General features: G+C 43.9%; 1 protein-coding gene across 1 annotated transcript in view; it reads left to right on the forward strand.

Moving 5' to 3' along the window:
• The window catches only part of LOC137382879 (glutathione hydrolase 5 proenzyme-like), a 123,723-nt gene extending 98,841 nt beyond the window's left edge, over window positions 1-24,882 (forward strand). The window contains exons 9-12 of the mRNA XM_068055431.1: window positions 9,451-9,551; window positions 10,372-10,484; window positions 21,556-21,666; window positions 23,207-24,882. Coding sequence (XP_067911532.1) covers window positions 9,451-9,551; window positions 10,372-10,484; window positions 21,556-21,666; window positions 23,207-23,353 — 472 coding nt within the window. The 3' untranslated portion in view covers window positions 23,354-24,882. The remainder of the gene's footprint in view (window positions 1-9,450; window positions 9,552-10,371; window positions 10,485-21,555; window positions 21,667-23,206) is intronic.
• The last annotated feature ends 2,998 nt before the right edge of the window (window positions 24,883-27,880 follow it).

Below are 27,880 nucleotides of genomic sequence, written 5' to 3' on the forward strand. Positions count from 1 at the left end.
TAATGTGTTATCAGTCGTGGCTCAGTTGGTAGCACTCTTGTCTGTGACTCCGAAGCTTTGGGGTTCAAGTTCCTCTCCAGAAATCTGAGCACAGGATCGTGGCTGACACTCTAGTGCAGTACTGAGGGAGTGTTGCCCTGTCAGAGGGGTCATCTTTCTGATAAGTTGTTCAATTGAGGCCCTATCTGTCCTCTCAGAAGGATGTAAAAGATCCCATGGCACTGTTTCAAAGAAGAGCAGGGGAGTAGTGTCCTGGCCAATATTTATCTCTCAACCAACATCACTTAAGCAGATTCTCTGGTCATTGTCACATTGTTATTTGTAGGATCTTGCTGAATATCATTCAGCTGCTGCATTTCCTACATTACAACTGTGACTACACTTCAAAAGTACCTCATTGGTTGTAAAGTGCTTTGGCATGTTGTAAAAGGTGCTATATAAATACAAGTCTTTCTATCCGAGACATTATAAATTTATTAAATCGTATGCCAAAAAAAATCAAATGCATATAGCATTGAAACTTAAAGAAGTAATTTGACGGAAGTGTAATTTTGATGGAAAATTGTGCAGGCACAATAATGGCCACAACTCCCCCCTAACTGATCTCCACCCTATATTCTGCCCCTGTCCACCTCAACACTGCCTCTCGGGACTGAGATATCCCCTGGAACTGTTGCAGGCTTCACCTGCTGCGCTGCAGCATGGGCAGCCTGACCCTGAGCCCTCTCTGCCGTAGGTTCAGGGTGTGAGGGGACTGATGGGAGGCTTCTGCTGTTATCTTCAGAGACTGCACCATCAGGTGATGTCATTCCTGTCATGGTACCAGTATTCAGTATTTGATTCTTATTGCAGCTGATTGGTGGCAAAGCAGACTAAATGATGCTGATAAGTTCGGTGAAGCCCTGAAACTTTTAAAAGCTGTTTGAGACATCCCTCTCCACTGTAGCACCCAAGGCTCTGTGACAGCAGTCTGAGCATCCAAGGGAGAGGCACATGTGGGATTGTGGAGGTGGTGCTTGCTGCCATGGCTGCCTCCTTCAGCTATGCCTGGGAACTTTTAATGGATGATTCATTCCTCTCCATTCCAAACAGAGCCACACAAGACAGTTTTCCAACAATTAGCAATTCCCTAAAAAATGAACCTCTCTTGATAATGGCTGGCAATTTAAGCTTCTGCAAGCATTTAGACCCTTCATCAGTACACCATTTCCAACCTTCCCCGAGGGCTGCATGCCCAAGGAGTGTGGCTTGGAGCGCACCTCAACGATTTGAAGAAAGTTGACCGTGGAAGATTCACTGGGATCAGCAGTGATTCAGTTGAGTGGGTGGGAAGGCAGGAGTTCTTTTCCCACATTCTAGCAGGCTTTTGTTCATGTAAAAATATATTTTTGAAGTCAATGGAACTGAAAATGGAGTTTGAAAACCGGTTGCCATCTCACTCTCAGTTGTCCTATACTATCACATAAGATCACAATTTAGCCCTTAGTATCAATCACATGACCGTGAGATTTGGGGGTGTTTTTCAAAGTTGGGGAAATGGTTATGGGGCCTGCCTGACCTTGGCTGCCATTTTGAGGCCTGGACCTTGTGACATAATTGCTGACAAGCTGGTGGGGGCCAAGTGGGTGTGGTATTCCAGCTTGTCAGGTATGCAAGACCAGGAAATTGACCAGCTTCCACGTTGAACCAGGTGGCAGGTCAGGCTTGAGGAAGGAGGATGGTGGGTGTAATGAGTCCTTTATGTTGTCTGATGCAACATAAATGAGATGCATGTCCAGTTATGCTGAAGATCTCTAACAGGTTTATTAACAGCTAACAAGTATATACAGTACGGAACAAACTATTTACAGAAACTTCCCCTAGGTGTTACAGTTGCAAAGTTATTCTGGCTTCAAGTCACCTGACTACATCCTGGTACTTAGCTCATTAGCATATTGAGGTCTTAAAGGGACACCACTCTTAAGGCAATCACACAAAATCCCCTTTCTTTCCAGAGATAAGTCTCATATGCTAGAAGTAAAAACACATAAAATTAGATAACATCAAAATTAGTTGTACGAGATATAGATTATAAAATTTACAGGTATAAATATAAGGACTGTGAACTTTACAAGTGTGGAGCCTTAGAAGTGCATACATTGTTTCGGTGGTTTGACAACTCTTGCTCGTGGAGTTTGCTTCTCAATTGTTGCTGTTTATTCTGAAGTTTCTCCCTGTCTGCATTCAGAGTCTGTTGCTCTGCCTTCAGCCTGCTATTATACTCTGTTGCTTTTCTCAAAATGACCATGCTTGAGGTCTTGTCAATCATGAAAAGTTCCGGCACCTCATCTCGAAGAACCAACTCATTCTTCAACTCATTCCTCCTCTGCCTCTTCAGAACATTGCATGTCCTTCGCCTCTCCTCATCCCTCATGTCTGAAGGCCTAGGGCTCAAGGTCGAGGACTTGTTGGGGGAGGAGTACTTGGCCTCATGGAGTTACCTGTCTGTTCTGGCTCGTTGTGGTGCTGGCAGTTCTTTAGAGAGCAGAAGTGAAAGCAAGGCATATTTGTGCTGTTGCTGGGTTTCCAGACTACCCCATTTGATCCTGGCCAGAGTCTGTGAGCAGGTTCCATTCCTTGGAGATTTCCCTTTGGCAATGCTCCCCACTGCCAGCCTTTGCTTCTGAGTAGTGACAATGTCAGTCTCTGCTTCTGAGTCGCTGGAGCGCTAAGAAACACTGCCTGTTGACAAAGAACTTTCACCATCTGAGTTTAGATCTTCATTCTCTTGATGTGGTGTTTCTGAGAAGGGGCCGATACTCTCCAGACCAGAACCACTGAGATCCTGGAAGGACTGTGACTCTTTGCGGGTACCCTTGGTCTCTTCTGCTTTAATGGGTACCTTGATGACCTCATGGATGGTCACGATGTTGAGGACCTTACATGCTGGTAGTCCTACCACTACAGATCCACTCGTGTCTATCAGGTAAAATATTTGTGGTTTCCATGCCAAATTTTCCTAGCTGCATTACTTTGTTAGTGTGCCACTACAAGGGATGGGTGACCCGTTATAGGCAGAAAACTTCATAGTTGTCAGTTATATCATTGATTTCCAATGTCTCTGGTACATGTCCTTCAGGATTCAGACTGGTAGGATATTTTCACTAGCTCCAGTGTCAATCTTAACCCTGAGTATATGTTTGCTAACTTTCTTTGGTCATGTGCTGTTACTGGCAGCAAATGGTCCAGTTGTTTGACTTCAGCAACACAATGTGTCAGGCTCACAATCTGGAACGCCTGCTCGTCTTCTGGCTGAGAATAGCTTCACTCTGAGTCTTGTCTCAGGCCTGTTTCACTGTGGACTTCATAGATTGGCTTGCGTTTTACGCAGGTCTCTGGAGCTTTCCTTGCTGCTGTTGCCCTGTTGCTGCATCTGTCTTCTTTTGCTTGTGTCCGACTGTGACTTCTGGCTGCGTCTTTGGAGACAGATTTCTTGCATAGGTGGGCCCAGTGTCCTTTGCACTGCACGACTTGCACAGATCTTGACATGCAGGACAATTTCACGGTGAGCGGGACAAACCACACTTACCATACACCTTGCTTGCTTTATTCAACTTGGTTATCATGTCAATACTGTTGGCTGCACCTAGTGCTTGCAAATGCTGCTGACCAGCTACCATGGCTTCATATTTCATAGGAACATAGGAGTGGGCCATTCATCCCATCAAGCGTGCCCCACCATTCAATATGATCGTGGCTGATTATTCGCTTCAATGCCTTTTTCCCACACTATCCTCATATCCTCTTATGTCATTGGTATTTAGAAATCTGTCAATCTCTGCTTTAAACATACTCAATGACTGAGCTTCCACAACTCTCTGGGGTAGAGAGTTCCAAAGATTCACAACCCTCTGAGTAAAGAAATTTCTCCTCATCTCTGTCCTAAGTGGCTTCCTCCTTATTTTGAAATTGTGTCCCCTGGTTCTAGACTCTCCAGCCAGGGGAAACATCTTAGCTGCATTTACCCTGTCTATCCCTTTGAGTATTTTATAGGTTTCAATGAGATCACCTCACATTCTTCGAAACTTGAGAGAATACAGGCCCAGTTTCCCCAATCTCTCTTCATAGGACAGTCCCACCATCCCGGGAAAAGTCTGGTGAACCTTTGTTGCACTCCCTCTATGGCAATAATATCCTTCCTAAGGTAAGGGGACCAAAACTGCACACAGTACTCCAGGTGCGGTCTAACCCAGGTTCTATACAATTGAAGCAAGACTTCACTACTCCTGTACTCAAATCCTCTTGCAATAAAGGCTAACATACCATTAGCCTTCTGAATTGCTTACTGCACCTGCATGTTAGCTTTCAGTGATTTATTGACAAGGACACCTAGTTTCCTTTGTACATCTACACTTTCTAATCTCTTACCATTTAAGAAATACTCTGCACATCTATTCCTCCTACCAAAGTGGATAACCTCATATTTTTCCACATTATATTCCATCTGCTGCATTCTTGCCCACTCACTAAGTCTGTCCAAATCCCCTTGAAACCTCTTTGCATCTTCATCACAACACACATTCCCACCTAATTTTGTGTAATCTGTGAACTTGGAAATACAACATTTGGTCCCGACATCCAAATCATTGATATATATTGTGAACAGCTGAGACCCAAGCACTGATCCCTGCGGTACCCCACTAGTCACAGCCTGCCAATGTGAGAATGACCCATTTATTCCTACTCTATGCTTTCTGCCTGTTAACCAATCCTTAATCCATGCCAGTATATTACCTCCTATCCCATGTGCTTTAATTTTGCTAACCAACCTCCTGTGGGGACTTTATCAAAAGCCTTCTGAAAATCCAAGTATACCACGTCCACCGAATCCCCTTTATCAATTCTGTTAGTAACATCCTCAAAAAACTCCAATAGGTTCATCAAACATGATTTCCCATTCATAAATCCATGTTGACTGTGAGCAATCAGATCATTATTATCCAAGTGTCCATTTATGACATCCTTTAGAATAGATTCTAGCATTTTCCCAATGACTAATGTAAGGCTAACAGGTCTATAAATCCCTGTTTTCTCTCTCCCTTCCTTCTTAAATAGTGGGGTGACATTTGCTACCCTCCAATCTGCAGGAACTGCTCCAGAATTTATAGAATTTTGGAAGATGATCACCAATGCATCCACTATCTCCAGAGCTTCCTCTTTCAACACTCTGGCATGTAGAATATCAGGTACTGGGGACTTATCAATCTTCAGCCCCATTAATTTCTCCAATACAACCTTCTGACTAATACTAATTTCCCTCAATTCCTCATTCTCCCTAATCCCTTGGATCTCTAATTCTGGGAGATTTCTTGTATCTTCCTCAGTGAAGACAAACACAAAGTAATCATTTAGCTTCTCTGTGATTTCTCTATTCCCCAATATAAATTCTCCTGACACTGCCTGTAATGGACCCACATTTTTCTTAGCCAAACGTTTCCTCAATTACTAAACTCCCTTCTTCACATTCTATGCCCTCCAGCAGCATTCAGTGCAGACAAGCAGAACTGTGAGTCCCCTGAATTTATGCTCTAAAAACAATGCTGTATCAGCTCTGCTGGAGCTCAGAAACTAGTTAAATCTAGCTACCTAATTAACTAGCTACAGCAATTCTCAGAGTGTTTGTATTCCCCTGTTTAACACTGTTCGAAATCTAACTTACCTCTTAACTGTAACAGAAATTTCAATTATTTGTTAGATGTGAACAAAACAAAACAAAAACTAGACTTGAGAGATTAACCTTTAAAATCCATTCACTTACCAAACTCCCTTCTTCACACTCAGTGCAGCTGTATTTCCTGCCATCTTCTAGCACAGCACCAATGCCGTGTCCTTTCTTTTTCCCCGAGAGATCTTTCTGAAATGCTTCAATGAGTGTTGCGACAATCACCAGTTCCGTTAGTTGCTCTGACAGCTCAGTTTCTGAAAAATCGCATTCATTGCCATTATTACGACATCTACTGATGAACTGGTCTATTGATTCCGGTGGCTGTTGCCTGTAGGACATCAATTCCAGGTGGTGAATTCTAAAATTCACTCTTAATCAGATCTGATCTCCTAGCACATTCCATATCTTTGCAGGATCTTTCTGGTGCTTTTCAGATACGCCATTGGTATTGATTCTGTGTAACTCCTCACTTTCCAACCGTTATCGGTATTTTACAGCTTGCTTCTCTCATTCTAGAATCACTTGGTCTGTGAAGCATAACTGTATTGTTTGCTTAAAAAGTTCAAACTCGGGTAGGCTATCAATGGCTTTCCAGTTCATGCTGGGAAATTTGGTATACGTATTTCTGCTGTTGTTTTGCTTAAAACTTACTTTAAGACTTGTCTATGACTCTGCACTGTTTCCTCTTTAAGAAAGTCTCTGTTATTTAGACGAGCTGCTTGGATTGAGAGGAGCAGCTGATTGATAGTGTTATGTGTTTATCTTGCTTGTAGCATTAAGCATGTCTGTTTACACAGCTGTTCAATAGGGAGTTCAATTGGTTTTTTTTGCTAGAGTTTGTTTATGTTCTTCATGTTCAAGAGGTTTAATGGTTTTTAAAGTTCTGGCTGCGTGAATGGGGACTGTTCTTCAGGCTCAAGTGGTTTAATGATTTTTTTAAAGTTTGACTGCGTGAATGGAGACTCTGAAGTGATCAAAGTTTTCCTGCGCTTTTTGCTATTGGATGTCTCCTGTAATGGCGCTGACCTTGATCAACCTGGGAGAGGAATCGGGTCTTCCCCTTTTTTTTATGGAGCCTTTGAAAAAAAATCAACTTTTTAAGGACTTCTAGGCTAAATGTGGTTCCCCGACCTTTGGCACACTGACTCACCCGATCGCAGGAATTTACTTTCAGCCCATTCAGAGCCCTGTCTTCTACAGCTGGAGGTACGTTCTTTTTTCTTTCCACTGTTTGGGACAGAATCTCTTTTGAACTTGCTCTCTTTTAGCTGTAGGAAGGTAATTTTCAAAGCTGTTTTACCTGTGTTTTCAAACTCAGACTTTGTCTTTTCATCACAGCTGCCACCATGTAATGAGTTCTTTATGTTGTCTGATGCAACACAAATGATTTGTATGGAGTCCAGTTATGCTGACGATCTTTAACAGGTTTATTAACAGCGAACAAGTATAGACAGTACAGAGCAAACTATTTACAGAACCTTCCTCCAGGTGTTTGAGTTGCAGAGTGATGCTGGTTTTGAGTCACTTGACTATGTCCTGGTACTTAGCTCATTCGCTGACTGAGGTCTTAAAGGGGCATCACTCTTAAGGCAATCACACAACAGTAGGGGTGAAGAGTGAGGGGGGCGGGGGTGGCATGCTGTTGAACAAACCAGGCCAGAGCTTTCCCTGTGTCCATCGAATTAAATGTTAAAAGTTTTCTGGGCTGTTTTTGCTTTGTGACTATGAGACGTTCCTTTCAGGATCACTGGTTAGGTCACTCAGTGCCTGGTACAAGTAGGCAGACTGTGCACAGCACATGGTCCACCCATTTGCACCTGAAAACTATAATCAGGATCCTACAAACAGTATGGGACCCCAATTTGCATATTTAAGCAGTCTCCCACCTGTTTCAGGTGGCTATGTCGTTTGCCCATTTACTGGATGTTTGCATCAGGCGGTCATTGGGCTTTAATAGGGCATGAGTGTCAAAGTGACAACATTGGATGCAAATGAGACCAGGCATTGGGTGCGAATCAACTGGCTGAAATGTCAAACTCCTTCAATTGCCTGTTTTTCAGTAGGAAAATCACCACCTGTAATTCAAGACTACTGAAGAGGCGTAGTTAAAGCAGAATCACCTGAGCATACTGCCGCTGGTGTTAATTCAACTCAGTCACACTGTTGGGCTCAGGTGCTCTGGAACATCATTTCCTTTTTAAAAAATTTATTTTCAGGATGTGAATATTGCTGACAAGGCCAACATTTATTGCCCATCCCTAAACACCCTTGAGAAGGTGGTAGTGAGCTGCCTTCTTGAACCACTGCAGTCCATGTCATGCGGGTACACCCACAGTGCTGTTAAGAAGGGAGTTCCAGGATTTTAACCCAGCAACAGTGAAGGAACGGCGATATAGTTCCTCGTCAGGATGGCGTGTGACTTGGAGGGGAACTTGCAAGTGGTGGTGTTCCCATGCATCTGCTGCCCTTGTCCTTCCAGATTGGTAAAGGTCACAGGTTTGAAAGGTGCTGTCAGGGGAGCCTTGGTGAGTTGCTGCATCTTGTAGATGGTACACACTGCTGACATCATGGTGGATGTTTAAGGACTTTTGTGATGTTATAAGCTTGAAGGTTTTGCAACAAAATACATTTGGACTATAGCTCCGATGCAGATACTGTGACAATTTTGTAAATAAAACACATCTACTTAAATTTCTGTTTATAAAATAGAGATGCTGCGTTAATATCAGTGAATTTATGCCAAATTAATCTTGCTTAAGGAGGAAATTGAGATGAGAGTTGAGAGGTCTTAGTATGGGAATTGGACATACAATTTCGATGGGAATTGGGACAGGAATTGAATATGAGTGGGGATAAGAAATTAGTACATGAATTAAGATGGAAACTGGGATGTGAATGGAAAGAGGATTGGGATATAATTTGGAATGGTAACTACAGTCGAAATTTGGATAATAAATTAGATTGGAATTCATTGACAGTGCAATGGGAATTCTGATACAATGGAATGTGAATGAAATGAATGGAAAATAATTGGAATGTGAATTAAAATGAGATCTCAGGAATCGGAATAGGATTAGACTGGGAACTGGAACAGAAGTTGGAATAGGGATTGAAATAGGAAATTGAGATAGAAATCAAAGCTGAATCATGAATGGAATTAGGACAGAAATTGGAATGGGAAGAGAAATTCAAATGTGAATTGGGATGGAAATGTAATGCAATTAGGATAGTAATTCGGAGGGAAACTGGATGGGAGTTAAAATGTGATTTGAGGTGAGAATTATGGTAAGAATTTTAATGTGGATTGGGTTAAGATTTGGGATGGGAATTGAGAGTATAATGGGAAATAGGCATATGATAAAGGATGGAAATTAGAATCAGGTGAGATGTAAATTTTTTTATTCTTTCATGGGATGTGGGTGTCGCTGGCCAGGCCAGCATTTGTGGCCTATCCCTAATTGCCCTTGACAATTGAGTGGCTTGCTAGGTCATTTTAGAGGGCAGTTAAGAGTCAATCAACCACATTGCTGTGGGTCACATGTAGGCCAGACCAGGTAATAATGGCAGATTTCCTTCCTTAAAGGACATTAGTGAACCAGATGCATACTTAAAGCAAATGATAGTTTCATGGCACCATTACTGAGACTAGAAGCTAGAATGGCATGTTTTGGGATGAAATTGGAACACCGGTTTTGAAACTGAATTGGATTAGGTTTGAGATGAGCAGCATTTTTGTTTTTTTATAGATTTGGTTCCATGATCATCTCTCCGAGGACAGGAATCATCTTGAATAATCAGCTAGCAGACTTCTGCCAATCAGTTGGTTCACGTCCAGATATCAAAGCAGGTAAGTACAGATGCAAGGGCTGAGGAGTAGCCTCCCACCCTAACTCTAGGTAGCCAGGCTTCTTATGTCTATGACAGTGGACAATAGACTTGTATCTATTAGAGGTCACCAGAAAGTGTCGGAAATCAACATTTTTACAATGGAAGACCAGAGGCATTACAATTATTTTCTTAATAAGTCAGACATCCAGCACAAATTATTACTAATACAATCGTTATTAAAATTAATGTTCCTTTTTGAGCTTAGGATCCGAGATTTAGGTACAGCTCCAGTGACAAGTGCTTGCCCTGGAAAAGATTGAGAAAGTTGCAGGTTCAGCCTTAGATCTGGGCTCAGTTAGCTGAGTGGCTTTAGGGATGCTACAGTGTTGTTGATCCTGATGACACCTTCTGGACAGTACATGCATGTGGACATCAGAAAAGGATAGAATCTGGCTCAGCTGTGATGCCCACCATGGTCAAATAGCTGTTACCACTGGAGAATTCTTACACCCCCCTCCGCCACAACACCACCACCATCCCAGCTGGGGAGAGTTAAAATGAATCAAGGGGACTTAGTTATTCCTCTACCCGACTGACTGTAATTTTAAGTTGTAGGCAGGAAGAACACTGCCCAAGGCCAATGTGCACATTGTCTTCGATGACGTTATTTTAACCGGAAGCCTGAGCAAGGGACCAGCAGTGACACTCTCACCCAGTCAAACCTACTGGGATCAGTAGCCAGGACCAGAAAGCTCCTTGACGAACCGTATTGTATTCTCCTTTTGCAGCTCTTGAAATAACACACAGTGAAAATATTATTTTGTCGCTCTCAATTACAGGACAGCAGCCACCTTCCTACATGTCTCCATCCATATTAATATCACAGGACAAAAAATCTATAATGCTGGTGGGAGGTGCTGGTGGGAAGATGATTATCAGTGCCATTGCACAGGTAAGCATACAGTGTGGCTGACTTCAGCTCGTAGCCAAGTTTTACAGCTGGTGTATGAACAAAAGTCATCAAAAGACATCCCACCGGTGCTGAGTAGGATCACCTTTGGGTTCTGGTAGTGTCTGCTGTCTCAGGCAATCCAGAGCTGCATGACAGGAATTGTCCAGCTTTGTCATTGGCCAGCTAGATCAAACAGATGGGTCAAAGACTCTGTCTGGAACTATAAAGGTCTGAAGTGATTGGAATCCCCAACTTAAACCTCCCAAACCACACAAAGTTTAACGGTCCTTGTTCCTGATCATTGGCTACAAAGGCAGAGGACAAGAGAATATCACACAGGCATTCAGGGCATCAATGATTTTTGGGTCATGCCATGCACCGCCAAGCTTAGCCTTCCAAACCAAGCCAAGTCAGGCCATATGGCATCACCCCACACCAAAGAATTTTCATAGACTTTGTTAGTTGTGGTTAGTACTACTGTACTATCAAGTCTGCAAAGCTTATACTATAGGTTTCTGCTTTCACAGTCTGGCTGTAATCTGGTGTAGCACATTAACCAGGGGTCTGCTTTATTGTTGATCCATTCAATTTAGTCCAATTAAAATTGGGCATGTTGTACAGCAGGCAGATTTTTATTTTTTTAGATATACAGCACTGAAAAGGCCCTTCAGCCCACTGTGTCTGTGCCAACCAACAACCACCCATTTTATACTAATCCTACATTAACCCCATATTCCCTACCACATCCCCACCATTCTCCCACCTACACTAGGGGCAATTTATAATGGCCAATTTACCTATCAACCTGCAAGTCTTTGGCTGTGGGAGGAAACCGGAGCACCCGGCAGACACCCACACAGTCACAGGGAGAACTTGCAAACTCCACACAGGTAGTACCCAGAACTGAACCCAAGGTCGCTGGAGCTGTGAGGCTGCAGTGCTAACCACTGCGCCACTGTGCCGCCCGGATGATCCACTCCACCAGATTATCCCCTCAGTGGTAAAGACCAAAGCATGAGCCCTTTCTGAAATTTTGCTGCTGCAAGATCCAGGATTCAGGAACTAAAGGATAGAAATTCCATCAGGAATTGTTTTAACAAAGTCACTAATCTGTTCATTTAACTGTTAAAATAACAAAATCTGAAACTTCAGCCCAACACATTAATGCGTTTGGTAAAAATACAGTAGAGGAATTTACTTCTTATGGAATCCCAAGGAATTCTTGACCAATTCCCAAAGTGTCTAGATTTTTCGAGTAAAATGTGTACCATTTTCTCTAGTAATTCTATTCTGCCACTGCATAAGATAAGCAAAAACAAGAAATGCTGGATTCACTCAGCAGGTCTGGCAGCATCTGTGGAAAGAGAAGCAGAGTTAACGTTTCGGGTCAGTGACCCTTCTTCGGAACTGACAAATATTAGAAAAGTCACAGATTATAAACAAGTGAGGTGGGGGTTGGGCAAGAGATAACAAAGGAGAAGGTGCAGATTGGACCAGGCCACATAGCTGACCAAAAGGTCACAGAGCAAAGGCAAACAATATGTTAATGGTGTTTTGAAAGACAAAGCATTAGTACAGATTAGGTGTGAATATACTGAATATAGAACATCAGCAAGTGCAAACCTGAAGAAAAACAACCTGAAAAAAACAGTGGGTAAGCAAACTGAACAAACTAAGATGAAATGAAATAAATGCAAAAAATGTAAAAAGGAATGCAAAAAAAAAAAGGAAGAAAAAATAACTAAAAATGAAAGTAAAGTGGGGGGCTGTCATGCTCTGAAATTATTGAACTCAATGTTCAGTCCGGCAGGCTGTAGTGTGCCTAATCGGTAGATGAGATGCTGTTCCTCGAGCTTGCGTTGATGTTCACTGGAACACTGCAGCAATCCCAGGACAGAGATGTGAGCATGAGAGCAGGGGGGAGTGTTGAAATGGCAAGCAACCGGAAGCTCAGGGTCCTGCTTGCGGACTGAGCGGAGATGTTCCGCAAAGCGGTCACCCAGTCTGCGCTTGGTCTCCCCAATGTAGAGGAGACCACACTGTGAGCAGCGAATACAGTATACTACATTGAAAGAAGTACAAGTAAATCGCTGCTTCACCTGAAAGGAGTGTTTGGGGCCTGGGATAGTGAGGAGAGAGGAGGTAAATGGGCAGGTATTACACCTCCTGCGATTGCAAGGGAAGGTGCCCTGGGACGGGGACGAGGTGGTGGGGGTAATGGAGGAGTGGACCAGGGTGTCGCGGAGGGAACGATCCCTTCGGAATGCTGACAGGGGAAGGGAGGGGAAGATGCGACTGGTAGTGGCATCACGCTGGAGGTGGCGAAAATGGCGGAGGATGATCCTTTGGATATGGAGGCTGGTGGGATGAAAAGTGAGGACAAGGGGAACCCTGTCACGGTTCTGGGAGGGAGGGGAAGGGGTGAGGGTAGAGGTGCGGGGAATGGGTCGGACACGGTTGAGGGCCCTGTCAACCACAGTGGGGGGAAATCCTCGGTTGAGGAAAAAGGAGGTCATATCAGAAGCACCGTCATGGAAGGTAGCATCATCAGAGCAGATGCGTCGGAGACGGAGAAACTGGGAGAATGGAATGGAGTCCTTACAGGAGGTAGGGTGTGAAGAAGTGTAGTCGAGGTAGCTGTGGGAGTCAGTGGGCTTATAATGGAAGCCCACTGACTTCCATTATAAGCCCACTGACTCCCACAGCTACCTCGACTACACTTCTTCACACCCTACCTCCTGTAAGGACTCCATTCCATTCTCCCAGTTTCTCCGTCTCCGACGCATCTGCTCTGATGATGCTACCTTCCATGACGGTGCTTCTGATATGACCTCCTTTTTCCTCAACCGAGGATTTCCCCCCACTGTGGTTGACAGGGCCCTCAACCGTGTCCGACCCATTCCCCGCACCTCTACCCTCACCCCTTCCCCTCCCTCCCAGAACCGTGACAGGGTTCCCCTTGTCCTCACTTTTCATCCCACCAGCCTCCATATCCAAAGGATCATCCTCCGCCATTTTCGCCACCTCCAGCGTGATGCCACTACCAGTCGCATCTTCCCCTCCCTTCCCCTGTCAGCATTCCGAAGGGATCGTTCCCTCCGCGACACCCTGGTCCACTCCTCCATTACCCCCACCACCTCGTCCCCGTCCCAGGGCACCTTCCCTTGCAATCGCAGGAGGTGTAATACCTGCCCATTTACCTCCTCTCTCCTCACTATCCCAGGCCCCAAACACTCCTTTCAGGTGAAGCAGCGATTTACTTGTACTTCTTTCAATGTAGTATACTGTATTCGCTGCTCACAGTGTGGTCTCCTCTACATTGGGGAGACCAAGCGCAGACTGGGTGACCGCTTTGCGGAACATCTCCGCTCAGTCCGCAAGCAGGACCCTGAGCTTCCGGTTGCTTGCCATTTCAACACTCCCCCCTGCTCTCATGCTCACATCTCTGTCCTGGGATTGCTGCAGTGTTCCAGTGAACATCAACGCAAACTCGAGGAACAGCATCTCATCTACCGATTAGGCACACTACAGCCTGCCGGACTGAACATTGAGTTCAATAATTTCAGAGCATGACAGCCCCCCACTTTACTTTCATTTTTAGTTATTTTTTCTTCCTTTTTTTTTTGCATTCCTTTTTACATTTTTTGCATTTATTTCATTTCATCTTAGTTTGTTCAGTTTGCTTACCCACTGTTTTTTTCAGGTTGTTTTTCTTCAGGTTTGCACTTGCTGATGTTCTATATTCAGTATATTCACACCTAATCTGTACTAATGCTTTGTCTTTCAAAACACCATTAACATATTGTTTGCCTTTGCTCTGTGACCTTTTGGTCAGCTATGTGGCCTGGTCCAATCTGCACCTTCTCCTTTGTTATCTCTTGCCCAACCCCCACCTCACTTGTTTATAATCTGTGACTTTTCTAATATTTGTCAGTTCCGAAGAAGGGTCACTGACCCGAAACGTTAACTCTGCTTCTCTTTCCACAGATGCTGCCAGACCTGCTGAGTGAATCCAGCATTTCTTGTTTTTGTTTCAGATTTCCAGCATCCGCAGTATTTTGCTTTTACATAAGATAAGCATGCTGTCGAAAAATGATACAATCCAAAATTCGCTAAGCCCTTCCTCCTCTCAGTACTCTCACTTTAAATCAAAACTCATCGCACCATAAAGCCTGGCTTGGGTATAAAATTAAAACCTGACCTGGGCCCAACCCGACCACAGCCAAACCTGCACCCAGCCCGGGCCCGAGCCCTCTAACTTCTTTTGCGCCCAACACAGATCTCCTTCATCTGTCCTGGCAGCAGGCTATTCCTGTAATGCAGGAATACAGCCAAAAAAAAACAGATTGACTGATGATTTATCTAATTTCTCATTGCGAGATCTTACTGTGTACAAAATGACTGCCATGTTTACCCACATATCAAAGTACTTCACGATATGAGAAGTGATTTGGGATGGTTCTGAGAGACATATTAATACGCTATATAAATGTATATTCATTCTTACCAAGGACCTCAATGGTGGGACGCCTTACATTCCCCAATTTTAACCTTCTATGATCCAGGTTTTTAAACCCATGTTTAGTATTACGTGATCATTTGCTGATTTACCTTGTCGTCCCTCCTGCTGTTTTCACCCTTGATGTTGTCCTACACTTTGGGCCTTCGCTGATGCACCTCAATTGTAAAAATAGAATGTTGGTTCCATTTAGTGGAAGAGCATCAGTTCATAAGAAGCCTGGACTTTCCAAGCTTTACAAGCCAAGTTCAGGCAGCACTGGGGAGCTGTTACCCTGCCAAATGCCACCACCACCCGCATGACTTTCCATGAGAAGTGATATCGGGTGTTGATTTCAGCTGGTCGTGCATGACCAACATTACCAGCATAGAAACATTGAACATAGGCATGTAGCATTGCTAAGAGCAGTGTAAGAGTTCTGTAAATTTTAAACCCTCCAAAAGGTGAGATTGATTGCAGAGCCTGTGGATTCTTTTTTTTTAGAGATACAACACTGAAACAGGCCCTTCGGCCCACCGAGTCTGTGCCAACCATCAACCACCCATTTATACTAATCCTATACTAATTCCATATTCCTACCTCATCCCCACCTGTCCCTATATTTCCCTACCACCGACCTATCCTAGGGGTGATTTATAATGGCCAATTTACCTATCAACCTGCAAGTCTTTGGCATGTGGGAGGAAACCGGAGCACCCGGAGGAAACCCACACAGACACAGGGAGAACTTGCAAAACTCCACACAGGCAGTACCCGGAATTGAACCCGGGTCGCTGGAGCTGTGAGGCTGCGGTGCTAACCACTGCACCACTGTGCCGCCCCTGAATCGGGTCAGCTTCTTGTTACACAAGCTTCTCAATGCTGATATCGGATGTTTGAGGACAGCAGCATTGGTGATTCTTCCCCCCCCACCTCCGCTGTGCTCCAAGGAGTTGTGAGATTGGCATCAGGCCAGATGAGCAGTTGGAACTTCTGCCATGTCACATGACTAGTAGCAGTCACACCACTGAGGAAAGTCACTGGCTAATTCGGACATGGTTGGTGCCTGAAATTATGCTTTTCACTCCTCTAAAATTTCTGTCTCTACTCTTTTAGTGGAGGCAGTTACAGAATTCAGGATTTCACAACCTGTTTCTTTCGGGTTTACCATTACTGGTCAATCCACTAAGCAGACTCGGTCTCCCTTTAACACTTTTTTTTGTGTTATTCGTTCATGGGATGTGGGTTTCGCTGGCTAGGCCAGCATTTATTGCCATTGAGAAGGTGGTGGTGAGCTGCCTTCTTGAACTGCCGCAGTCCTTGGGGTGTAGGTACATCCACAGTGCTGTTAGGAAGAGAGTTCCAGGTTTTTGATCCAGCAACAGTGAAGGAACAGCGATATAGTTCTAAGTCAGGATGGTGTGTGATTTGGAGGGGAACTTGGGGCTGGTGGTTCTTCCGTGCTTCTGCCGCCTTTGTCCTAGGTGGTAGAGGTTGTGGGTTTGGAAGGTGCTAACGAGGGAGCCTTGGCGAGTTGCTGAGGTGCATCTTGTAGCTGGTACACACTGCTGCCGCTGTGTACCAGTGGTGGAGGGAGTGTATTTTTAAGGTAGTGGGTGGGGTGCCAATCAAGCGGGTTGCTTCATCCTGGATGGCATCAAGCTTCTTGTGTGTTGTGGAGCTGCACTTATCCAGGCAAGTGAAGAGTATTCCATCACAGTCCTAACTTATGCATTATAGATGGTGGACAAGCTTTGGGGAATCAGGAGGTGAGTTACTCAATGTAGAATTCTCAGCCTCTGACCTGCTTTTGTAGCTACAGTAATTACATATCTGGTCTAATTAAATTTCTGGTCAATGGTGAACGCTCCCACATCCCCCAGGATGTTGATGGTGGAGCGTTCAGCAATGTTAATACCATTTAATGTCAAGGGGATGTGCTTAGACTGTCTTTTGTTGGAGATGGTCATTGCCTGGCACTTATGTGGCTCAAATGTTACTTGCCACTTATCAACTTGATAAATGATTGTGTGAGCTTGGACAATATGACTTTTGTTGTGTGTACTGGAGCCAGTGACCCCATGCATGGAACCACTTGTTTGTCTCTCGGAAGGTAGGGTAAGAAATACTATAGCAAGTTGAAGCCAATTATAATCCTACAAACTGGTTTATTTTCCATGAAGTGCATGTACTTCTGAGAGTCAGACATCTCCCAGTCCGCACTTGATGCTCTCCTGCAACATCCTGTCATGGGTGAGTTAGATGAAGAACCCTCATCACTGAAGCTCAAGAAGGCCATAAGCTGCCTAGAGAACAGAAGGGCACCAGACAAGGACGGAATCCCAGCCGAGCTGCTAAAGCACAGAAAGTCCCATCTGTTGCCACTACTTTATGACCACCGCCTCCTCTGCTGGAAAGTAGGCTGTGTTCCACAGGAGATGCGTGACGCCAAAATCATCACACTATACAAAAACAAAGGCGACACGGGAGACTGCAACAGCTACAGGGGCATCTCATTCCTTAGTGTTACAGGGAGAAGGCCTTTGCTAGGGTCAAACTTAAAAGACTCCATTTACTTGCAGACCGAGTGTACCCAGAAGCACAGTGCGGTTTCCATGACGGCAGATCTACTATTGATACGATCTTCTCCATACGCCAGCTACAAGAGAAGTGCAGGGAACAGAGCATACCCCTTTATCTTACTTTTGTAGTTCTCACTAAAGCATTCGACACCATCAGCAGAGCAGGGCTCTACAAGATTTTGGGGGAAATTGGCTGTCCACTGAAACTCCTCAGTCTCATCCGCTCCTTCCATGACAACATAGACTGCACTGTACAGTTTGATGGCTCCACTTCTGACAGTTTTGGAGTGAAGAATGGAGTGAAACAGGGTTGTGTCCTAGCCCCCACTCTGTTTGGCATCATCATCTCCACGTTCCTGACCTTTGCCTTCCCTGCAGATATGGAAGGAGTCTACTTGCACACTAGGTCAGATGGTAAGCTCTACAATTTATCAAGGCTGAAAGCGAAGACAGAAACACGTGATCAGAGAACTCCTCTATGCTGATGATGCTGTGCTAGTCGTTCACATGGAAACTCAGCTACAAAGACTTACGGACTGTCTCTCCCATGCCTGTAACTTGTTCTCTGTGACTATAAGAACAAAGAACAGTACAGCACAGGAACAGGCCATTCGGCCCTCCAAGCCTGCACCGATCATGATACCTGTCTAAACTAAAACCTTCTGCACTTCCGGGGTCCGTATCCCTCTATTCCCATCCTATTCATGTCTTCGTCAAGATGCCTCTTAAACGTCGCTATCGTACCTGCTTCCACCACCTCCCCCGACAGCAAGTTCCAGGCACTCACCACCCTCTGTGTAAAAACACTTGCCTCGCACATCCCCTCTAAACTTTTCCCCTCGCACCTTAAACCTATGTCCCCTAGTAACTGACTCTTCCACCCTGGGAAAAAGCTTCTGACTATCCACTCTGTCCATGCCACTCATAACTTTGTAAACCTCTATCATGTCGCCCCTCCACCTCCGTCGTTCCAGTGAAAACAATCCGAGTTTATCCAACCTCTCCTCATAGCTAATACCCTCCAGACCAGGCAACATCCTGGTAAACCTCCTCTGTACCCTCTCCAAAGCCTCCACTTCCTTCTGGTAGTGCGGCAACCATGTGAAGCAACAAGGAAACTGTGGTTGTGGGTCAAGGTGTTGCATCTCCACCCTGATCACACTAAATAACACCCCACTGGAAGTGGTTAGCAAATTCACAGTGACAGACAATCTGACCCTTGGTGTAGAGCTCGATACACACATAGGGAAAGCAGCTACCACCTTTGGCCCACTCGCAAAACGCACATGGGATAACAGCAAGCTGACCCTTAGGACCAAGCTGATGGTTTATAAGGCCTGTGTTCTCAGCACCTTGCTGTATGGCTGTGAAACATGGGTGACTTACAGCTATCAGGAAAAGAAAAGCTCAATAATTTCCATCTTCACTGTCTGCAGTGCATTATGGGTAAATCCTGGCAGGACAAAATCACAAATGTGGCAGTCCTCTCAAAGGCAGAGCTCCCAAGTGTGTTGGCACTAATCAAACACAGGCGGCTTTGGTGGATCGGACACGTCCGCAAGATGGAACTCGGTCACATACCAAAGGACCTTCTGTATGGTGAGGTAGCCGGGGTCAGATGACCAGTAGGGCGCCCAAAGCTCCGCTTCAAGGATGCTTGTAAGTGTAACATGAAGGCCCTAAATGTCGACTATCACACCTGGGAGTCACTAGCTGGCAAAAGAGGGAAATGGCGACACATCCTGTGGACTGGTGTTCACTACCACGATGACCAGCTGCTACAGCAGCTCGGCAACAGGCACCAGCATTGAAAACAACAACTCCCAGCGTCACTTGGCAGCTTCACGCGCAGCACTTGTGGCAGAACCTGCCTCTCAAGGAGTGACCTTCACAGCCATCGGCAAAGGTGCACCAAGAGAAGACACCCCACCGAAATGGATTGTTTGCTGTGTGTCCATCTTCTTTCATAGATGGAAGGATGGCAAACCCCCAGCAGGGAAGAACAGAGTGTAGCTGCTACAGCATGTTTTATTTATTTTCTAAACTTCTCATAACAGCAAGAATAATAAATTGTGCAGCTTTTGCAAGTCATTATTGCTGACTGAGTGGGCACTGATTTAGAAAGACCAGCCTCTCTGACTGTACAAAATTTCACAGACATTTTTCAAGAGATAGAAAAGATGTGAAATGCTTAATATCTGCGCTCCATCCACCCAACCCTGCCAGCTAACGTTCTGTGTTGAGAATCTGCTTGTCAATTAAAACTTGAATGATGACGCTCGCTGTCTTGTTGTGGGTGCCATAGCACATGCATTGCCTATTTTCTGAATAGAAATCATTCTAACATTAAAGAACCTGCATTTCACAACCTTGAGATATCCCAAAGTGCTTTAAAATGCCAATGAAGTATTTTTTGCATTCAGTATTGTAATTACAGGAAATGCAGCAACCAATTTGCTCCCACCAAGATCCCACAATGTGATTACGACCAGATATTCTGTTTTAGTGATGCTACTTGCGGGGCAAATATTGGCCAGGACACCAGGGAGAACTTTCCTGCACTTCTTGTGCCATGGGATTGTTTATCTGAGAGGGCAAACAAGGCCTCTGTTTAATATCTCAATTGAAAAACCACACAGTGCAGCTCTCCATCAATACTGCACTTCGAGCAGTTGCCTAGATTTTATGCTCCGTTTCTGGTGTGGGTTTGAGCCCACGACCTTCTGACTCAGGCAAGAATGCTACCACTGAGCCACAGTGTGGTTAGGTTTGAATATCCCTTGTGAGTTGGTGGATAATTCACATTGTCTCAAACTAATTTGGTAAGTGGGGGAAAAAATTCTGAGCCGACTGGTATTCAAGATAGCTGTTCTGATGAAGGGTCACTGACCTGAAACGTTAACTCTGCTTCTCCCTCCACAGATGCTGCCTGACCTGCAGAGTATTTCCGGCATTTCTTGTTTGTGATTCAAGATAGCTTGTTCTAAATAACATTCCAGATAATCTTTATTCCTTGGAGTTAACCCTTTGTAAATCAAAATTAACTTCATAAAAACATCATAATACAAATGAACCCAAACATTCCATCTATGCCAAAAATCTTTAAATGTGATACAAATGTTAACCTGCTTAAAATAAAATGGTTCCACCAGCATAATTTCAGGGTCTTGGACTTTTCTATGATCTAGTTGTTTAATTGGATATGGTGCAATCATAAGACAGACCATTTAAGTTTACAGCACAGAAGAAGGCTATTCAGCCCATACTGTCTGTGCTGGCTGTTTGCAAGAGCAATCTAAAACTAAATCCACTATCCTGCTCTGTAACATAGATTTATATCTTTCTCTGCTGCAAATATTTATCCAGCTTTCCCTCAAAATGTGCAATGGTCTCTGCTCAAGCATTTCTGTGGTAAAGTATTCCACACTCTAACATCCCTCCCCATAAACAAATGTGTTCTAACTGTTCTCTCTGTCAGTGACAATTGTAAATTGATGACCCCTTGATAATGACTTGCCACCCAGATGAAATAATCTTCTCTGCTGCAGTGGAAATAGTCCAAGTATCTCCAGTCTCTCCACATAAAAGGTTTCCTATCCATGTTATCATCTTGCTCAGTCTACGCTGACAACATTGTCGGCTTTAATGGGGCATTCAAAACAACACAGAATACTCTAAATGTGACCTAAACAATATTTGTATGCGCTGCTCTTCATGTGAATCTCTTTGCACATGATTCCTAAATAAGCTTTGATTTCACGTATGAACTCTAAGATTCCATGATTGTCGTCGTTTGTATCAAGTACTTGATCAATCTGTTTTTCCTCTCACCCAATGTGAAGGATGATTGCTGTGCAGAGATGCTAATATTTCTCCCTTTGCTTTCTGTCAGTGTTGCTGCCTATTGACTTTCCCTTCTGTCTCCTGTCTGAAGTTGTTGTGCATAAAGTGTTTGTTGGACTGAAGCTGACCTATCTCCTCTTGGATATAGATCATCATGAACAAGTTATGGTTTGGACTCAGTATGGAAGATGCGATTGAGAAGAGAAGGGTTCACGTAACTTCATCGAATTCTGTGCAGTTTGAAAAAGATTTTGATGAGGTAAGTTAAGAGTACAATGTATTTCTGAATTTAATGGTACTTTGTACTATAAACATTACCTAATTAAAGTCCTTTTTAATGGAGGAAATTATCAAATTGCTCATCCTTAGCATTATTAAGGAACATTATCCAGAAAGGGTACTTCCTTTCCAGACCTACTCCCTGGGTGAGAGGCAGCTTTCCAGGCAGCTCCCATCCCTGAACCCTCTCCAAAATACCCCTACACCTAGATTCACTGCTTACTGCCCTTGGGCAGCTCCCTATTTCTCCCTGGGAGCGATTCTCTGGGAATCCTTTGGTCATTTACCTGACATCCATTTGTTGGCAGCCATTTTAGTACAATCCATGTGAACTTCAATTTTATAATTGGGTAGCAGTGTACCACTGTGTGTATTGTGGTGCAGTGGTTATGGCACTGGACTATTGCAATAAATTGTGAAATTGAATTCTATAAATCTGGTAATAGGTGGGTTGGCCCCCGAATGAGTGTCTGAAACCTGCCAGATTGTCATAAAAACCAAAATAGTTCCCTAATGTCCTTCAGGGAAGGGTCAGGAATCTGCCACCCTCCACCCAAAATAGCCTCCATGTGACTCTATGCCACACTGCATAGTTCACTCTTCTGGCCCTCTGAAGTGGTCTAGTAAGATATTCAGTTAGATAAATAATTCCTACAGTTCACAAAGTGGGCCCACTGCTGTCCTAGGGCACCATATAAAGAACTGACCTTCGGAGTGTGGGGACCTGTGATGCAGCTGATGGATTAAACAGTAAGGGTCAAGCTTAAGGGACTCGGGCGCCATTCCAAACACTGCCATCAATTCGCAGTTTAGAACTGGAATATTCAATGGCCCCAAATTTCTTCCCTATCATTAATGAGATGTGGGCGCGTTAGGGTAATATTTTTCAGATGTAGATTTTTGGACAGGCCCATTTCACCAGGTTTCTGCCCAGTTGTGTGCCTCCTGATATGAGCTGCAGCTTTTGTGCCACTGATTGGCATCCTGGTTCTCTCTCCCACATGCTCTTTGAGTCGGCCTGTGAAGGGCTAGGCCAGAGACCTGGCATGTGCTTCTGTCCTGAGAAACAGAACATCATGTTGGCTAATTCCATGGGCCTAGTTTCAGGTTCATCAGTGATCAGTGGGTTGTTGGATCTCATGGTTCCTACCAGATTCTGAAAGCCCGAGAGAGTATCTCCTACATCCTGGTCCCAGATATCTGAGGTCCAGAACAGAGGGCTATCACGTGTATCCCCCAGGGTCTGGAGGGCGACAGGCTCTGCAGTGTTTGCACCCCATCCCTATTCCCATTGAAATAAGTCTCCAGTGACATTTTAATTACCCCACCCTTCCCCCGTCCCCACAACTGTGTTCTGTCACACAGAGTGAGCTAAAAACAACCCCATGTTCCCCGTGTGTGCAGTTTCCCGACAAGTATTCCAGGTAGGAAAAACTCCCGCCAAGAACAAGTGACCAGAAAATTTGCCAAAATCTTTTAAAATATTATTAAATATATTTAATATTTCTTTCTCTGGACAGGCTGTTAAGAAGACATTGCAACAGAAAGGCCATAATACCACTGACCCCAGTCCGCTGCCATCTGTTGTTCAAGGAATATTTAAAGATCATGACTGCATTGAAGCAGTGTCAGACTACAGGAAATATGGAAAATCTGCTGGCTACTAGTACTTTAATCTCGAGGTCACATCAGTTACAGCAGACGACTTGTATTAAGTTTTGCAGCATTCAGCAGAGATGCAACAGCTGAGCCCACTTGCCTTCCTATCCTACCAGAAAGCATGGGGAAGGCTAGACTGTATCTTCCAGTTGGTTAGTAAGGCAAAATCTCGACTCACGCAAAAACATGCTACAATGACTGTTCAACAGTCAGACTAAAACTGGGTAATGAGGGCTGAGCATTTTACACAATGACTTCGAACTGAACGCAGTCTTTGTCCCTGAATCACCAAGATTCTGGACCTTTGCACTGATACCTTTACAAGGTGGATTGGTTTGGAAGCAGCCTGAATTTTTAATTGGTGAATTAGAGAGAAGTAAGCCTGCTGAAAAAGATGGGACCAAGGTTGTCCTACACGACCGATGGGAAGATTGCAATGGAATTCAGTTCAACATTGACACGAACTGCTGGAAAATATAAAGTTCCTATTATTTTGCCTATTATAAACTTAGCTTTAATGTAGTGCATATTAATGAGTTACTTTCTTTTTATATGTTAGTTGTTGTATATTAAAACCACAAGGAGGCTTTTATTGGGAGGGCGGAGATGGATCAATGACAAAATATGCCAGGCCAAGCTTGTGGCATTTTTCTGTTACGTGCACATGTTCAGTGTAAAGGTAAACCTGGGACCTACGGTACCTATAATGCTGCACTAAGAAGCACTGGAGTCACCCCTGACCTAGACTGGACTGACCTCTTGGCCTGGAATAAACCAGATGTCTACATGCCAAGACTGCATTACTTTGTAGCTCTATTGAGAGCCCAAGGCTGATACTGACGTAGAGTCATAGAGAGATACAGCACTGAAACAGGCCCTTCGGCCCACCGAGTCTGCACCGACCATCAACCACCCATTTATACTAATCCTACACTAATCCCATATTCCTACCACATCCCCACCCTCCCACCCCCTACCTACACTAGGGGCAATTTACAATGGCCAATTTACCTATCAACCTACAAGTCTTTGGCTGTGGGAGGAAACCAGAGCACCCGGCGGAAACCCACGCGGTCACAGGGAGAACTTGCAAACTCCGCACAGGTTTACTTGAATTTTTATTAAAATATTTTTAAGGAATGATTCTGAAGTCCCAATCTCCCTGCAGGGAAGCTGCACTTGATGTGTGTATGGGCCAAATGTAGGATTACAACAATCGAGCATGACCCAGTGAAAGTATTTCTCCATTGAAGGCCTAGATTGTGCAATCACTCCTTCGATATTTGTATGGATTGACATCTCCTTCTAGTGGTCACAGTGTACATTATCACAAACAAACTGAGATACTGGTCAAGTTAAACCAATAGTGACATGCCCTATCACAGACAAGTATCTCTTCACTACTTCCTACTGAGCTATTCCTATTCTGAGTTAATTATCAGGTATTTATAGAATCATCCAACCAACAGCCCAGAAGGCCATTCAGCCCATCTTGCCTGTCCTGGCTCTTTGAAAGTAATCACACTTAGTCCCATATCCCCGGTTTTTCCTGTAACCCTGTGTTCCTCATCACAAGTACCTGTCCAATCCCTTTTAAAATTATTTGTGGAATAAGTTTTCACCAGCTTTTCAGATTGAGCATTCCAGATCCAGACAACTCTAAGTCAAAAAATCTCATCTCCCTCTAAATGTTTAGCAATGATTTAAACTCTATGACCTGAAGTAAGAGGGAATATTTTTCTCTATCTACTCTGTCAAAACCTCTCATCATGGTGAAAGCTTCTATTAGGTCACCTCTTAACCTCCTCTGTTCCAAGGAGAACAGTCCCAACTTTTCCAACCTGTCCTCATAACTGAAGTCCCTCATCCCTGCTAACATCCTGGTAAACCTCCTCGGCACCCTTTCCAAAGCCTTTATATCTTTCATGAAGTGTGGTGCCCAGAATTATCCACAATATTCCAGCTGAGGGCTAACCAGTGATTTATAAAGTTCCAGCATGATCTCTTTGCTTTTACATTATATGCCTTTATTTATAAACCAAAGTAACTCGTATGCTTTTTAATCACCTTACCAATTTTCATGCCACCTTTAAGGATTTCTATATATGGACACCAAGGTTTCTCTACTCACCAACACTTCTCAAAATATCTTTCCATATTAGTCGTCCCAAAGTGTTATTGAATGTCTGCTTATTAATAATTGGAATTAGAATCGAAGCACACATTGGGATTTTTAACTGCTTATGTTTAGTTGTATTAGTGGAATATACATGTGATCACTTTGAAATTCTAGCCAGGTCAGTGAACAGCTTGCTATCTGAATTACACAAACCAAGGTTCCAGATGTTATCACCAACCTGTGCAGAGTTAATTGATCTGTTGCTAGGGGTTATACAGTGTGCCTGGTGAAACATGAGCCAGAAAGAAAGAATTACATTTATATAGCACCTTTCACTAGCTCAGGACGCCCCAAAGCGCTTTCCAGCCAATTAAATGGTTTTACTTTGAAGGATAGTCACTGTTGTAATATAGGAAATGCAGCAGCCAATTTGATCCCAGCAAGTTCCCACAAACAGCAATGTGATAATGCCCGGATAATGTTTTAGTAATGTTGATTGAGGGATACTTATTAGCCAGGGTACTTATAACCATGGGATCTTTTACATCTACCTGAGAAGGCAGATGGGACCTCATTTAACATCTCAGACAAAAGAAGGGAGGACAAAAATTCCTCAATGCTCCACTGAATTTGCTTTTAAGCATTTCAAGAGGGTGGAGGTTCTACATGCTGTACAATGTAGGGGAAATCAAACAAGAGGTTTCATTACCTACACTGATGTGTGATGTGATAGTAAGTGTGATGGAAGTTCTTACATTGAGTAGATGAGACTGCACTTGATCTCTTTAAGACCATTAAAGCAGGTGGTATAGCTTTGTCCCATATGTAGGATCTTACGTAACAGCTGACACCACTTAAGGGATGAAATAAAAGAGAGTTAGTGTAGTGGTAGATCAGTAGTAACATATAGGCACATATAGCACGTGGCAGGTTGCCGATGCAAGTAATTAAGGCCTGTTAACAAAGGCTGACTGGGATTTGGGATTTTCCAGTCGGCCTCCAGGTTCCCACAGGTGGCGGGGCCAGTTTAGCTGCCTGGAGGCGGCCTCCGCCTGCAGACGGTGGACCAGCCCTCCAAGCAGGCCTAGAGCCCTCTATGTCTGCGCGGATGTAGCAGCATCTGCAGGCTGCCCTGTAGAGGGGCTTTCCCCTCAGTGGTGTCCCAGTTGCAAAGGCCATGTTTCATTTAAATTTTTAAAAGTTGGAGAGAGTGTGCCTCCCTATTGAAGTGCCCTCTCCCTCACTTAACTTCCATTGCAGCCTGCTGCTCCTTTCCAGCTGAAATGCCTCTGATTGGCCCTCCTGCTTTGTGAGCCTGCCCTCTTGCCATTAATTGGCCACCCCTGGGAAAAGTACAATGAGTGACTGACAGTTTCCCACACAGTGCGGGCTTCTGACCCAAATTTGAGCCTGACAGTGGGCTCCTGAAGCCCGCAGGGGAAACCCCAGCCCCAGAAGTTGCTGTTGGTTTCAGAGGAGTCATAATGACAAAAGCTGACAGTTTCACTGTCGTTACTACTGCAAAATCCAGGCCAATGTGATTATCTCCTAAATCCTGAAAAATCACAGAAAATGTCATAGTTCCAGAATTGGCATTATATTAATGTTTAAAATTATTACACTTATTCTGCAGAATGCTTGTATTCTAGAATTTTCTTTCTGAAGGAAAGACAGTATCAAATAGTAGCTAATACAAGAGTAAAATGTTGTGGATGCTGGAAATCTGAAATAAAAACAGAAAATGTTGGAAATAATCAGAAGGTCAGGCTGCGTCTGTGGAGAGAGAAAGAGTTAACAGTTCAGGTCTGTGACCTTTCATCAGAACCAGCCCAGTATTTCGATCAATTAGTAGCTTTCTGGCTAGCTTATCCTTTCAGTGTAAGAAACAGGTTAGATGAGGTTTGCTAAGATGGTGTTTTTCCCTTCTGGAATAAACCAATTCACTTAAAAGTCTACATTGCTATACTTTGAAGAACAGCCAAAAAAGACCACAGGCTTTTGATTTTATACAGTGGCATCACATGCAAGTGAAACAGAAATGCATTTTCAGGCAACTTACATTATTGCATGTTGTTCAAAAATGAACAAGAACCAAGCTTTGCTAAACACTTCCTTCATGCTGACAGGACTCATTTAAAGGGGCTGTCAATGCGACTAACATATAGGGAATGCCCAGCCCCTCACAGGATGGCCTCAGAGAATTCCATCACCTATATCAAATGAATGTCATACAGTCTCTTTAAATGTCAAAACATGTAGTGAAATTCTAGTATTACTAGAAACATAAACTGAACATTCTGAATCAATTTGTGACATTAACTCAATGTAAGTAAAAGATGAACACATGGAGTATCTAAACATTGTTTTGCTGTTATAGTCAAAGTGTCAGTTACTGTTTTTCCTGTTGAGCTACATT

Source organism: Heterodontus francisci, chromosome 23 (genome assembly GCF_036365525.1).
Source record: "Heterodontus francisci isolate sHetFra1 chromosome 23, sHetFra1.hap1, whole genome shotgun sequence".
Taxonomy (NCBI): domain Eukaryota; kingdom Metazoa; phylum Chordata; class Chondrichthyes; order Heterodontiformes; family Heterodontidae; genus Heterodontus; species Heterodontus francisci.